This window comes from Mauremys mutica, unplaced genomic scaffold (assembly GCF_020497125.1).
Source record: "Mauremys mutica isolate MM-2020 ecotype Southern unplaced genomic scaffold, ASM2049712v1 000298F_np12_obj, whole genome shotgun sequence".
NCBI lineage: Eukaryota > Metazoa > Chordata > Testudines > Geoemydidae > Mauremys > Mauremys mutica.
In genome coordinates, this window is record NW_025422903.1 from 582722 (window position 1) to 596185 (window position 13464).

General features: G+C 66.9%; 1 protein-coding gene across 4 annotated transcripts in view; it reads left to right on the forward strand.

Annotated features, from left to right (window-relative positions):
* IQSEC2 (IQ motif and Sec7 domain ArfGEF 2) overlaps positions 1–11413 on the forward strand; it is a 40597-nt gene extending 29184 nt beyond the window's left edge. For 3 of the 4 annotated variants that reach the window (XM_045000326.1, XM_045000324.1, XM_045000325.1), the window contains exons 5-14: positions 1630–1791; positions 2091–2213; positions 3883–4049; positions 4624–4763; positions 5114–5239; positions 5565–5664; positions 5753–5914; positions 7742–7915; positions 8306–8355; positions 8984–11413. In XM_045000326.1, the coding sequence (XP_044856261.1) occupies positions 1630–1791; positions 2091–2213; positions 3883–4049; positions 4624–4763; positions 5114–5239; positions 5565–5664; positions 5753–5914; positions 7742–7915; positions 8306–8355; positions 8984–9943 (2164 nt within the window). In that variant the 3' untranslated portion in view covers positions 9944–11413. The remainder of the gene's footprint in view (positions 1–1629; positions 1792–2090; positions 2214–3882; positions 4050–4623; positions 4764–5113; positions 5240–5564; positions 5665–5752; positions 5915–7741; positions 7916–8305; positions 8356–8983) is intronic. The other variant, XM_045000327.1, reaches the window with a different exon arrangement.
* The last annotated feature ends 2051 nt before the right edge of the window (positions 11414–13464 follow it).

Below are 13464 nucleotides of genomic sequence, written 5' to 3' on the forward strand. Positions count from 1 at the left end.
TGGGGGAGGGGCTTCCTGGGGGAGCGGCTTAATAGGGAGAGGGGTTGAGGGCACGCAGAACTCCTGTTTCCCAGAATTCAGTTGGAGGGAGAGTTGCCCCCCCCAGATAACCCTGCCCCTCCCAGCCCTGCCGCTGCCCCTCACTCCCGACCCGCAGCCCCTGCTACCCCGGCCCTGCCCCCCCCCCCACAGCTCTGCCAGTGCCCCTCACTCCCGACCTGCAGCCCCTGCCAGCCCGGCTCTGGGCTCCCCACCCCCCAGCTCCGCCAGGGCGTTGGACGGGTGGGGCCGGACGCGTTACTCTCTGGTGCGGTCACTGATTTAATTACTACTGAAGGACACAGCAGCTGCTTCCCAGGCTGGGAGGCGGCCCTAGGGATCCAATTAGCCAGCGGAAGCTATGATTCAGCCGCACCTCTGGGGCGGATCCAGCGCCTCCTCGAGTGGGCTCCGGCCTTTAGAGCCTGCAATGGGGCCCCTTCCCCCCCCGCCCGTGCTGGAGTTCTAGAATTCCGGCCACGTTCCGGATCGGCCCTCTAGAACGCCCTGGAACCAACCCACCTGGGGGCTTTAGCATGAGATGTCCCCGCTGCGGATTTGGGAGCTGTCTGTGTTCTGGATCAGTTGATCTAGTCCGTTCTTGGCTGGCCACACCAATGTAACCACGATTGCATCTGTGATAGAGAGCCGAACTGGTCTCCAAGCCACTCTAGAACAGCAGTCGGTCTTCCTGGGTTAATGATTGGCTGAATCGGCCATGTTCTAGAATGGCTAGGTTCTAGAACCGTGCTGCTCTAGAACAAACAAATGCCGTACAATTTTGGTTTGCCTTAGGGTGACTGGCTTTCCTCTAGAGCAGCTGAGTTATGGAATAGTATTGAGGGCTCCAAACAATCCAGAACCACACAGCCAGGATTCTGGATTAACACCGTATAAACACTAGGTGGTGTCTAGATTGACTGTAATTTGTTCTGGAGTATCCCTCTTAGACTCATTAATACTTCTACATAATCAGTAGCAACACTATCTTGGTTCTAGATTCACACCAGGCAGTGCTTGAGTATGCATAGCAGATGTACAGTGTGTTCTAGGTAACCGTCAGCTCACTAGACATGTCTGTCCCAGAACGTAGCCTCGAACATTTGCTCAAGACCTGCAAAAGCCCCCCTGAGACCCAGGTGTCCGGCACTCTTAGCTAAGTCCTTTGCTCTCAACAGGCAGTGTTTTCTAGAATGAGCAAGTTCTCGACCTCTGCTCTGGAACAACAGAGTTATGCAGATGTTCTAGAACAACACCGCAGCAGCGCAACCCTGGGGGGGGCACTGTTCTAGATCAGCGATATCTTGTTGAAAATTTTCTAGAACAATGGTGGCCTTGAATGGCTTCTTTCTAGAACAGTGGTGATCTGGAACGGGCAGGTACCTTCCAGAGGGGAACTGGCCTGTGTCTGGTCTGGTTCTAGAATGGCAGAGATCTGGAATGGAATTTTCTAGAACACCCATGTTCCTGGTTTCTCACCCCCGTCCCCTTCTGGCTAGCATCTCCTCTCCGGTTCCTCTGACCATCTGCCCCGGGGCAGCGGCATTCTAGAGGCTCGTGACTCTAGACCCTTTCTCTCCATGCCCGCAGGAAGCCGGAGAAGGGGATCCAATACCTCATTGAGAGAGGGTTCCTCTCGGACACGCCAGTCGGGGTCGCTCACTTCATCCTGGAGCGCAAGGGCCTGAGCCGGCAGATGATTGGCGAGTTTCTCGGCAACCGGCAGAAGCAGTTCAACCGCGACGTTCTCGAGTAAGGAGCTGCTGGGTGAGGGGATGGCTCCAGTGGGGGATGTTCTGGAGCAAGGGGTACCCAGAGGAAAGACAGCAAGCACAAATTGATCTAGAGCAAGTGATGTAGAGTAGGGCGCATGCGCTGTCTGGAGAGGAACAATTGCAGGCAGCCGGTGGGTTCCCGACCCACCTTCCCAGGGGTGGTGGAGCTCTGGCTCAGGGCATCATCCTGCACGTTCTCCCACGAGACTCTAGAGACTGCTGGAGCATGGGGGGATCTGGAGGGGACCCAGCGCTGACCTGCCCTGCCCTTTCCAGCTGCGTGGTGGATGAGATGGATTTCTCCAACATGGACCTGGACGACGCGCTGCGGAAGTTCCAGTCACACATCCGGGTGCAGGGGGAAGCACAGAAAGTCGAGCGTCTCATCGAAGCCTTCAGGTCAGTTTGAGAACCTTCCCGATGTGTCGGGGGGGCGGGGGGCGGGGGGTGGTCGGCATCATCCTGGACAGTAGCGTAGCTGGGGGGGAGCAAGGGGAGCACCTGCTCCCCCGAGTCCAGAATTCCCCAAGTGGCACCTTTTCCACTCGTCCGTGAGTGCAGCGGTGTGCTGCTCCGTCTTTCGGTGGCCTTGCGCATGCACCGCTCCATCTTTCGGTGGCATTTCGGCGCATGCGCTGGACTGCCGAAGGACATGCGCCTTTTTTCTCTGCCGCTCCTCCTCGGCAGCAACCCTGGCTGTGCCACTGGTTCTGGAGCACGGATGCCTTTAACGGGCTCGGCGAAAGCCTGAGCTGTTCTGGAGCAGGTTTGGCCTTGTTGCCACTCCAGAACCCACATGGCCTTCTAGAATACAGCCCATCTTGGTGGTCTTCTGGGATGCCCTGAAGAAGGCTGCCAGCGTTGGTAGGGGCCTAGGATGTGGCCACAGTCCACGTTCTAGATAGATGTTCCATGTTCTAGATCCACGTTCTAGATAGATATTATTCCAGGATGCACCTGTCCTTCTAGAACAGGGTCTGTGTCGATGACACTCCAGAGTGCCCTGGTGCCCTCGTAGGCCGGCTGCACTAACAAGACCCGAATGGGTGTTTTTCTACATTTTCAAATCCATTGATGTCAAATAAACACAGAAGACACGTGCACAGGGCTCGCTTTATGTGGTTATTTGTGCCTGGATGTTTTTCTTCCTTTTCAAATACGTTGATTTCAGCTACAACACGGAACGCAAAGCGCACAAGGTTCACTTTTTAGGGTTGTTCTTTTTATTGCAAATATTTGCCCGCTAAAAAAGAGAAACAAAAGAACTCGAATCACTCACGGGAGATACTGCCACCGCTACTTATTTGCAGCGTCACCTGAAAGGGAGAACAGACGTTTGTCTGGCACGGTTGTAGCCAGTGTGGCAAGGTGTTTCCCTGCCAGATATGCTAAACATTCGTATGCCCCTCCCGGCTCCGACTTTTTCTTGTTTATCTTTTTTTACAGTGCAAATATTTGCAATCAAAACACCATCCTATACCGTGAGCTCTGTGCGCTTTGCGTTCTGCGTTGTGATTGAAATCAGTACATTCCAAACTGCAGAGAAATATCCAAAACTGTTGGTAATTGGTAGAAATTGGCATTCTGGTCTTGTGGAACGGGGCAGTGAAACTGGCGAGGAATCACGATTCATTCTTTTAATAGTCTGTCTATCCTAGATTATTGGCCATTTGATGCAGTGGCAATCTCATAGCTGCTCTAGAACATGCAGGGATCTAGACCGGCTGTGATATGCCGCGGGAGCCAGAGACCCAGGGCCCAGATCCTCTGATCTAGAACAGGCTGGGATCTAGAATGCTGGGGTTCTGCAAACTCTGCATCAACGGGGCGTGCTTTGTTCTGGAGCATGCTGTGGAGGGCAATCTAGAAGGCACCTGGTGCTGGTGGTGATCTAGAACACAGGCATCGCTCTGGAAAGCAGCCTGTCTGCGGTGTCCAGTGGCACCGTTTGGTGCCAAGAACCCAGGCCATGCGGGCGATGTTCCAGAGTGGTCTAGAAGGCGGTTCTAGGCTGCGCTGCGGTGGGGAAGGGGAGGGAGGATCCTTCACCCCCTGCTTCCCGGTGCAGCCAGCGCTACTGTGTCTGCAACGCCCCGCTTGTGCGCCAGTTCCGGAACCCGGACACCATCTTCATCCTGGCCTTCGCCATCATCCTCCTCAACACGGACATGTACAGCCCCAGCGTCAAGCCCGAGAGGAAGATGAAGCTGGACGACTTCATCAAGAACCTCAGAGGTCAGTGCTCAGGAACCCGTGGAGCCCCGCGTCGGGACCGGGATATAGCCCGAGGGGGTACTCTGGAGGAAAGCAGCTAGATCCCTGGTCTAGAAAGAAACGGGATCCAGAACAGCTGGTTGATGGGGGAACTGTGAGCAGAGCTGCTCTAGAACCTGCTCCTAAACCCCATTGGCATCCAGAACACGGGAGCCCAGATGGGGAGAATCATCTGCTCTAGAATGAGCTGTGCAGGAGGGTCCAGAGGCCCAAGGCCTGGATCCTCCGCTCTACAACAGACTGGGATCTACAACAGCTGTGATCCACACCGGGGGGGGGGGAATGGCTAGAGCCACTGGGCCTGGATATCTGCTCTAGAACAGGCAGGGATCTAGAACGGCTGAGATCTGCAGCAGGAGCCAGAGCCCCAGGGCTGGGATCCTCCGCTCTAGAACAGGCTGGGATCTAGAACGCCAGGGTTCGGTACCCGAGGCCGCAGCCTCTGTTCTAGACTTGCCAGGGTTCTGGGTTGAGCTGGGGACTGGGTCGGTGTTTGCCCCCCCGCCCCACCCATCACCGGGTTCGTCTGCCCCAGGGGTGGATAACGGGCAGGACATCCCCCGCGACCTCCTGGTGGGGATCTACCAGCGCATCCAGGGCCGCGAGCTGCGAACGAACGACGACCACGTCTCCCAGGTCCAGACCGTCGAGCGCATGATCGTGGGGAAGAAGCCGGTGAGCGGAGCGGGGGGTGGGACCTGCTGGGGATGGGGCGGGGCTTCCAGGGAGGGAGGGGCCTCATCGGGAAGGGGTGGAGCCCTGGGAAGAGGGCATTGAGGGTGGGGCTTCTTGGGGGGGGCATGGCCTATGGGGAGGGGCTTGGCTGGGTGGGGCCTCACAGAGGGAGGTGGAGCCTGAGGGGTGGGAGAGGCCACTGGGGATGTGTAGGGGCGGAGCTTGATGGAGAAGAGGGAGGGGTGGGACCTTGGGAGGAAGGGAGAGGCCTATTGGGGGCTTCTGGGGGCGGGACTCAAGTAGGCTCCACCCCTTCTGGCCCCACTGACACCCCCCCCCCACCGCGCCAGGTGCTGTCCCTGCCCCACCGTCGCCTGGTCTGCTGCTGCCAGCTCTACGAGGTGCCCGACCCCAACCGGCCCCAGCGGCTCGGCCTGCACCAGAGAGAGGTCTTCCTCTTCAACGACCTGCTGGTGGTGAGTGGGGGCGGCCTGGACACCTGGGTCCCAGCCGCATCCGGTGGGCTAGAGCTGGGGAGGGGGGGCTGGGAGCCAGGACTCCTGGGTTCTCTCCCCAGCTCTGGGAGGGGAGTGGGGGCTGCTGCGTTAGAGCAGGGGGGGGGGCTGGGAGCCAGGACTCCTGGGTTCTCTCCTGGCTCTGGGAGGGGAGTGGGGGCTGCTGCGTTAGAGCGGGGGGGGGCTGGGAGCCAGGACTCCTGGGTTCTCTCCCGGCTCCGGGGCGGGGGAGGGGGCTAGAGGGCAGAGCTGGGGACTCTCGCTGACCGCCCCCCTTCCCCCCCAGGTGACGAAGATCTTCCAGAAGAAGAAGATCATGGTGACGTACAACTTCCGCCAGAGCTTCCCCCTGGTGGAAATGCACATGCAGCTGTTCCAGAACTCCTGTGAGTGCCCCTCCCCCCTCGGACCCGGAGCGCCCCCCCCCCCCCGGAACCGGGCCTGAATCTCTGTCCTCCCCCCCCCCCGCCCCAGATTACCAGTTCGGGATCAAGCTCCTGTCGGCCGTGCCGGGCGGGGAGCGGAAGGTGCTGATCGTCTTCAACGCCCCCAGCCTGCAGGACCGGCTCCGCTTCACCAGCGACCTGCGGGAGTCCATCGCCGAGGTGCAGGAGATGGAGAAATACCGCGTGGAGTGTGAGTGCCGGGCGGGCAGGGGCTGCGGGAGCGAGGGGCCCCGGCTGGGCTGGGGGGGGTCAGAGCTGGGCTGGGGGGGCTGGGGGGTGGGAGCGAGGGGCCCCGGCTGGGCTGGGGGGGGTGGGAGCGAGGGGCCCCGGCTGGGCGGGGGGGGTGGGTCAGAGCTGGGCTGTGGGTCGGGAGCGAGGGGCCCGGCTGGGCTGGGGGGGGGGTCAGAGCTGGGCTGGGGGGGCTGTGGGTCGGGAGTGAGGGCCCCGGCTGGGCTGGGGGGGGGTCAGAGCTGGGCTGGGGGTCGGGAGCGAGGGGCCCGGCTGGGCTGGGGGGGGTCAGAGCTGGGCTGGGGGGGCGGTGGGTCGGGAGCGAGGGGCCCGGCTGGGCTGGGGGGGCTGTGGGTCGGGAGCGAGGGGCCCGGCTGGGCTGTGGGGGCTGTGGGTCGAGAGCGAGGGCCCCGGCTGGGGTGGGGGGGATGGGTCAGAGCTGGGCTGTGGGTCGGGAGCGCGGGGCCCGGCTGGGCTGGGGGGGGGTCAGAGCTGGGCTGGGGGGGCTGTGGGTCGGGAGTGAGGGCCCCGGCTGGGCTGGGGGGGGGTCAGTGCGGGGCTGGGGGTCGGGAGCGAGGGCCCCGGCTGGGCTGTGGGTCGGGAGCGAGGGGCCCCGGCTGGGCTGTGGGTCGGGAGCGAGGGGCCCCGGCTGGGCTGGGGGGGCTGTGGGTCGGGAGTGAGGGCCCCGGCTGGGCTTGGGGGGGGGCAGAGCTGGGCTGGGGGTCGGGAGCGAGGGCCCCGGCTGGGCTGTGGGTCGGGAGCGAGGGGCCCCGGCTGGGCTGTGGGTCCGGAGCGAGGGGCCCCGGCTGGGCTGCGGCTCTGGAGCGAGGGCCCCGGCTGGGCTGGGGGGGGGTCAGAACTGGGCTGGGGGGGCTGTGGGTCGGGAGCGAGGGGCCCCGGCTGGGCTGCGGCTCTGGAGCGAGGGCCCCGGCTGGGCGGGGGGGGGGTCAGAGCTGGGCTGTGGGTCGGGAGCGAGGGCCCCGGCTGGGCTGGGGGGGGGTCAGAGCTGGGCTGTGGGTCGGGAGCGAGGGGCCCGGCTGGGCTGGGGGGGGTCAGAGCTGGGCTGTGGGTCGGGAGCGAGGGGCCCGACTGGGCTGGGGGGGGGTCAGAGCTGGGCTGTGGGTCGGGAGCGAGGGGCCCGGCTGGGCTGGGGGGGGGTCAGAGCTGGGCTGTGGGTCGGGAGCGAGGGCCCCGGCTGGGCTGGGGGGGCTGTGGGTCGGGAGCGAGGGGCCCGTGTGGGCTGCGGCTCTGGAGCGAGGGCCCCGGCTGGGCTGGGGGCGGGTCAGAGCTGGGCTGTGGGTCGGGAGCGAGGGCCCCGGCGGGGCTGGGGGGGCTGGGGGGCGGGAGCGAGGGCCCCGGCTGGGCTGGGGGGGGGGTCAGAGCTGGGCTGTGTGGGTCGGGAGCGAGGGCCCCGGCTGGGCTGGGGGGGGGTCAGAGCTGGGCTGTGGGTCGGGAGCGAGGGCCCCGGCTGGGCTGGGGGGGGGGTCAGAGCTGGGCTGTGGGTCGGGAGCAAGGGGCCCCGGCTGGGCTGGGGGGGGTCAGAACTGGGCTGGGGGGGCTGTGGGTCCGGAGCGAGGGGCCCCGGCTGGGCTGTGGGTCGGGAGCGAGGGCCCCGGCTGGGCTGTGGGGGCTGTGGGTCGGGAGCGAGGGCCCCGGCTGGGCTGGGGGGGGGTCAGAGCTGGGCTGTGGGTCGGGAGCGAGGGCCCCGGCTGGGCTGGGGGGGGGTCAGGGCTGGGCTGTGGGTCGGGAGCGAGGGCCCCGCCGGCACTGACCCCCGCCCCCCCCGCAGCGGAGCTGGAGAAGCAGAAGGGGGTGATGCGCCCCAGCGCCTCGCCGGCGGGGGGCCCGAAGGAGGCGGTGAACGGGACGCTGACGCGGAGCAGCCTGGAGGACACCTACGGGCTGGGCGATGGGCTGAAGCGAAGCGCCCTGAGCAGCTCCCTGCGCGACCTCTCCGACGCCGGTGAGCGGGGCCCGGACGCCTGGGTTCCTCCCCGGCGCTGGGACGGGAGCGGGGCGGGGCTGGGCGCCCGGACGCCTGGGTTCTCGCCTGGTCCCCCTGCCTCTCGTTGGGGGCTGTGGCTCCCCCTGGTGGCAGAAAATCCATGTGAGACGCTCGGCCAATAGGAAGCTCCCTGGATGTGGGGGGCGGGGCTGTGGGCGTGGCCTGGCTGGGTTAACCCCCGCCGTGCCATGCCGGGGATGGCCCTCGCTCGCTCTGCTTTGCGCTCTGTCTCTCTCTCTCTGTGTCTCTCGCTGGGGGGCTACCGGGGGGGCGGGGGTTTCGGGGGGGCAGTGTCGGGGGGGGCCCAGCCTCGCTAATCCCTGCTGTTGCCCCCCCCCCCCCGTGCAGGCAAGCGGGGCCGTCGTAACAGCGTGGGATCCCTGGACAGCACCATCGAAGTAAGTGGGGGGGACTGCGGTGTCCCCTCCGCCCCCCCACCGGGTACCGCTCCATCCGCCTCCCTCTGCCTGTCGCTTCAGCCGTCCGTCTCCCCATCACCCCCTCATAGCCCCCCCCCGCCAGGCGTCCCAGCATGCTCTGCTCCCGGCCGGCCAGCCGGACACGTCCCCATCCCCATGGCATTCCGCTCCCTTCCCAGCATGCTTTGCTCCTCCTGTCCCGCCAGCTCCACCGGCTCCTTACGTACAGCTCTGACCCCTCCCCCTTTCAGGTAGCCGGGGGGAGGGGCTTATAAAAGGTGTGGTGTGCATAAAAGAGGGTGGGGCTTGTGAAAGGGGGTGGGGCTTGTGAAAGAGGGTGGGGCTTGTGGAAGGGGGTGGGGCTTGTAAATGGAGAGGGCCTTATGAAAGGGGGTGGGGCTTATAAAAGGGCAGGGGTTTATCATGGGAGGGTGGGGCTTATAAAAGAGTGGGGGAAGGAGAGGGTGGGGCTTGTCAAGTGGGTGGGGCTTATGAAAATGGAGGTGGGGCTTATCAAGGATGGTTTATGAAGTGGGTGGGGCTTGTAAAAGGGCGGGGCTTAGCGCCCACTGCCCTGACCCCCCTCTCTCTCTCTGTCTCCCCGCAGGGGTCTATCATTAGCAGCCCCCGCCCCCACCAGCGCATGCCCCCGCCCCCCCCGCTGGAGGAGTACAAGGCTCAGCCCCGCCCCATCTCCAACTCCTCCTCCTTCCTGGGCTCCCTCTTCGGCAGCAGGCGGGGCCGGGTCCCCTTCCCGCTGCCCCCCGGCCAGGCCTCGGCCCCCTCCGCCCACCCCCCGTACCCGCTGCCCCTGTCCCCCGATGGCCCCTCCAAACTGCAGGCCCTCCACGCCCAGTACTGCCACGTGGCCCCGCCCCCCTACCCCCAGCAGCCCCCGCCCCCCCAGCAGCCGGCTCCGCCGCCCCCGCTGCCCCCCGTGGCTGCCGCCCCGCCCCCCCGCTTCCACATGTCCTCCCAGCCCCCGCTCTCGGCACCCCCCCAGAAGCAGACGCCGCCGGCCTTCCCCCTGGTGCACCAGCATTACACCCTCCAGCGGCCCGGGCACCAGAGGCGGCTGCACCAGGTGCCCCCCTCCGCCGCCCCCCAAACCCACCCCCCCTTCCCCCTCCACGGCCGCCAGCCCACCTCGCCTCTCCCCCTCTACAGCCCCGCCCCCCAGCCCTCCCACACCTACCCCCAGCACCTGCCCCAGGGGGGCGGGGGGCAGCACACCCTCCACCGCCAGCCCCCCAAGCACTTTGTTTTCAGCCACCACCCCCAGCTGGGGCAGCGCGGGGGGGGCGCCCCACCGCCAGCCCCCCACCACGGCCCCGCCCACCACCACCACGGCCCCACCCCCCACTCGCCCATCCCCCCGCACCCGTCCTACCCGCCCCTGCCCCCGCCGTCGCCCCACACCCCGCTCAGCCCACACTCCCCCGGGGCCCCCACCTCCCCGCTCCCCCAGCATGCCCCCCTGCACCCGGGAGGGCCCCAGGTTCTGCCGGGACAGGGCAACCCGAATCCGAAATCCAAGCCAGTCAATAGAATTAGCACCGTGGTCTGAGCCGTGCCGGGGGGGTGGGTCACTACAGATACGGAAATCCAGACCGAGGGGAGCCCCAATCCCTACCAGTCACACACCCCCCCCAACTTCTGAGGCCCGGCGAGGGAGGAGAGAACCAATCACGGCAGAGAACGGCCCCAGCTTGTGACAGCGATGGACGGAAGAAACCCGGAAGATTTGGGGGGGGGCAGGGACTGTGTCTGGGGGGGCCCAGCCTTTTAAACAGGGGGGGAAGCCTGGGGCAGCGGACACCCTTTCCCTGCCCTGTTCCCCCCTCCCCCCCGGGCTACAGAGAATTCTGGGAATTCCCCCCCCCCCGCACAACTCCAGGTGGCCCGCTGCGGGGGTGGGGGGATCCCCTTTTCATTTGCACATGGCTTGTGAGTTGCTGCTGCTTGGCCTGTTTTTTTTTGGGGGGGGGAATCCCTGGGATATTGGGGGGCCAGATCTGGGGGGGCATCCCCCCCGGTCTCACCCGTGTCTGTAATAAGGGCTACTCCCGGCGGGAGCTGTTTTCCTTCCCCCAAACTCCTATTCTGCGATTTGCACTGACAGAGAACCCCTCCCTCCCTCCCCCGCCAGGTCCCCCCAAAGCCGGCCCACTCCCCGGTGCCAAAAGGGATCCCACGGGGGGAAACCCCGTGAAACTCCAATAGCCCCCCCCTTCTCTGGGAATAATTCACGGGCCCCAGGGCTGTTTGTTTTGGGGGGGAGCCCTGTATGGAAACAGTCCCTGCGTTTCATTATGTGCGGCTGTTCCCCAGCCGCCCTGCCCCAGAGGTGGCTGCATCTCTGCCCCAAGTGAATCTTGTGCACTTTATTCCCCCCCCCTCGCAAATACAATCTTTCCCTCCCCCCACTTGAATATCACCCTGTCCACCTGTTTCTGATCAGCGTTCCCTGCCCCCCAGCTCTGGGAGGAGACGGGGGGCTGGGAGCCAGGACTCCTGGGTTCTCTCCCCGGCTCAGGGAGGGGGCGGTCTGGGGGGTAGAGCAGAGAGAAATTGAGGCAGAACTCCAGAGTCCTCACTCCCCCCCCCCGCTCTAATCACCAGACCCCCCCCCCCTGCTTCCCATATCTGGGGCGGGAACCCAGGAGTCCTGAACTAAAGGATTTCCGAAGCCCCTCCGCCAACGCTGTCCCCTTTGCCCCTCCACCTCAGGGCTGTGCTCCCCAGTTTCTTTTGGGGTCCCCCCAATGTCTGGTTGCCCCCCCAGCATGCACCTCCCCGACCCCGGTACCTGCGTCGAATTGGATTGCTGTACAGACCCCACTGTATATAGTATACATTATAAATAGCGGGCCAGGGAGCGGGGCCCCCCCCGTGCACCCCACAGGCCGGGCCCCCCCCAGCGTTCCTGGCTCGACGTTGCCGAGATGACTGTATTTTTGTCGTCCCCACCCCCCCGGTCCTCCTCCTTGTATATAAGAAACTGTATATTTGATGCTTCATAAATGACCCACTGTCCTTTCCGTGTTCATCCTCTGGTGTGCGTGTGTTCTTTACCCCGCCTCCGGGGGTCGCCGTGGGGCTGGGCAGGGGTCGCTCTCCCCCTGCAGGCTGGGCCGGGCGCTGGGGGGCGCCGTGGGGCTGGGCGGGGGGCGCTCTCCCCTGGCAGGCTGGGCCAGGCGCTGGGGGGCGCCGTGGGGCTGGGCGGGGGGCGCTCACCACTCGCACTCTGGGCCGGGCGCTGGAGGGCGCCGTGGGGCAGGGCTGGGGGGAGCGCTCCCCTGCCAGGCTGGGCCAGACGCTGGGGGGCGCCGTGGGGCTGGGCAGGGGGCGCTCTCCCCTGGCAGGCTGGGCCGGGCGCTGGGGGGCCCCGTGGGGCTGGGCAAGGGGGTCTCCCCTGGCAGGCTGGGCCGGGCGCTGGGGGGCGCCGTGGGGCTGGGCAGGGGGCGCTCTCCCCTGGCAGGCTGGGCCGGGCGCTGGGGGGCGCCGTGGGGCTGGGTGGGGGGCGCTCTCCCCTGGCAGGCTGGGCCGGGCGCTGGGGGGCGCCGTGGGGCTGGGCGGGGGGCGCTCTCCCCTGGCAGGCTGGGCCGGGCGCTGGGGGGGCAGGGGGCTGGGCAGGGGGCGCTCTCCCCTGGCAGGCCGGGGCAGGAGCTGGGGGGCGCTGTGGGGCTGGGCAGGGGGGGTCTCCCCTGGCAGGCTGGGCCGGGCGCTGGGGGGGCAGGGGGCTGGGCAGGGGGCGCTCTCCCCTGGCAGGCCGGGGCAGGCGCTGGGGGGCGCCGTGGGTCTGGGCAGGGGGCGCTCTCCAGTAGCAGGCCAGGGCAGGCGCTGGGGGGCGCCGTGGGGCTGGGCAGGGGGGGTCTCCCCTGGCAGGCTGGGCCGGGCGCTGGGGGGCGCCGTGGGTCTGGGCAGGGGGCGCTCTCCAGTAGCAGGCTGGGCCAGGCGCTGGGGGGCGCCGTGGGGCTGGGCAGGGGGTGCTCTCCCCTGGCAGGCTGGGCCAGGCGCTGGGGGGCGCCGTGGGGCTGGGCAGGGGGTGCTCTCCCCTGGCAGGCTGGGCCAGGCGCTGGGGGGTGCCGTGGGGCTGGGCAGGGGGGGTCTCCCCTGGCAGGCTGGGCCAGGCGCTGGAGGGCGCCGTGGGGGCGGTCTCCCCTGGCAGGCTGGGCCGGGCGCTGGGGGGCGCCGTGGGGCTGGGCAGGGGGTGCTCTCCCCTGGCAGGCTGGGCCAGGCGCTGGGGGGCGCCGTGGGGGCGGTCTCCCCTGGCAGGCTGGGCCGGGCGCTGGGGGGGCAGGGGGCTGGGCAGGGGGGGGTCTCCCCTGGCAGGCTGGGCCAGGCGCTGGGGGGCGCCGTGGGGCTGGGCAGGGGGGCTCTCCCCTGGCAGGCTGGGCCAGGCGCTGGGGGGCGCCGTGGGGCAGGGAGGAGGGGTGAGGGGGCACCATGCGGCGGTGAAGATTGTACTACAGAAGCCCCATGGGCATCGGGACCCAAGGCCGTTGCTCCCATCCCCCTGGAGTCGGGGCGTGAACCCCGGTGTCCGGGCCCAAACTCATGTCTGGGGAGGAGCTTGGATGGCCGTATGGCCCCCCACCGTGTCCACGGAGTCTCAGAGGTGGCTGGTGATGGAGGGAGGGGTTAGGGGGCTGGGGAAGGGGGAGGGGTTGGGGGCTGGGTTTGGGAGGAGGAGGGGTTAGGGGGCTGGGGAAGGGGCGGGGTGTGGGAGGAGGAGGAGGGGTTTGGGTGTGGGGGGAGGAGGGGTGGGGTTGGGGGAAGGAGGGGGCGGGGCTGGCGAGGGCGGGAGGGAGGGGTTGGGTGCTGGGTTTGGGAGGGGGAGGGGTTAGGGGGCTGGGGAAGGGGCGGGTGGGGAGGAGGCGGGGTCTGGGTGTGGGAGGGGGAGAGGTGGGGGAGGAGAGGGCGGGGCTGGCGATGGAGTGAGGGAGTGGTTAGGGGTCTGGGTGTGGGGGGAGGAGGAGGGGTGGGGTTGGGGGAAGGAGGGGGCGGGGCTGGCGAGGGAGGGAGGGAGGGAGGGGTTGGGGGCGGGGGAAGGGGGAGAGATGGGGGCTGGGTTTGGGAGGGGGA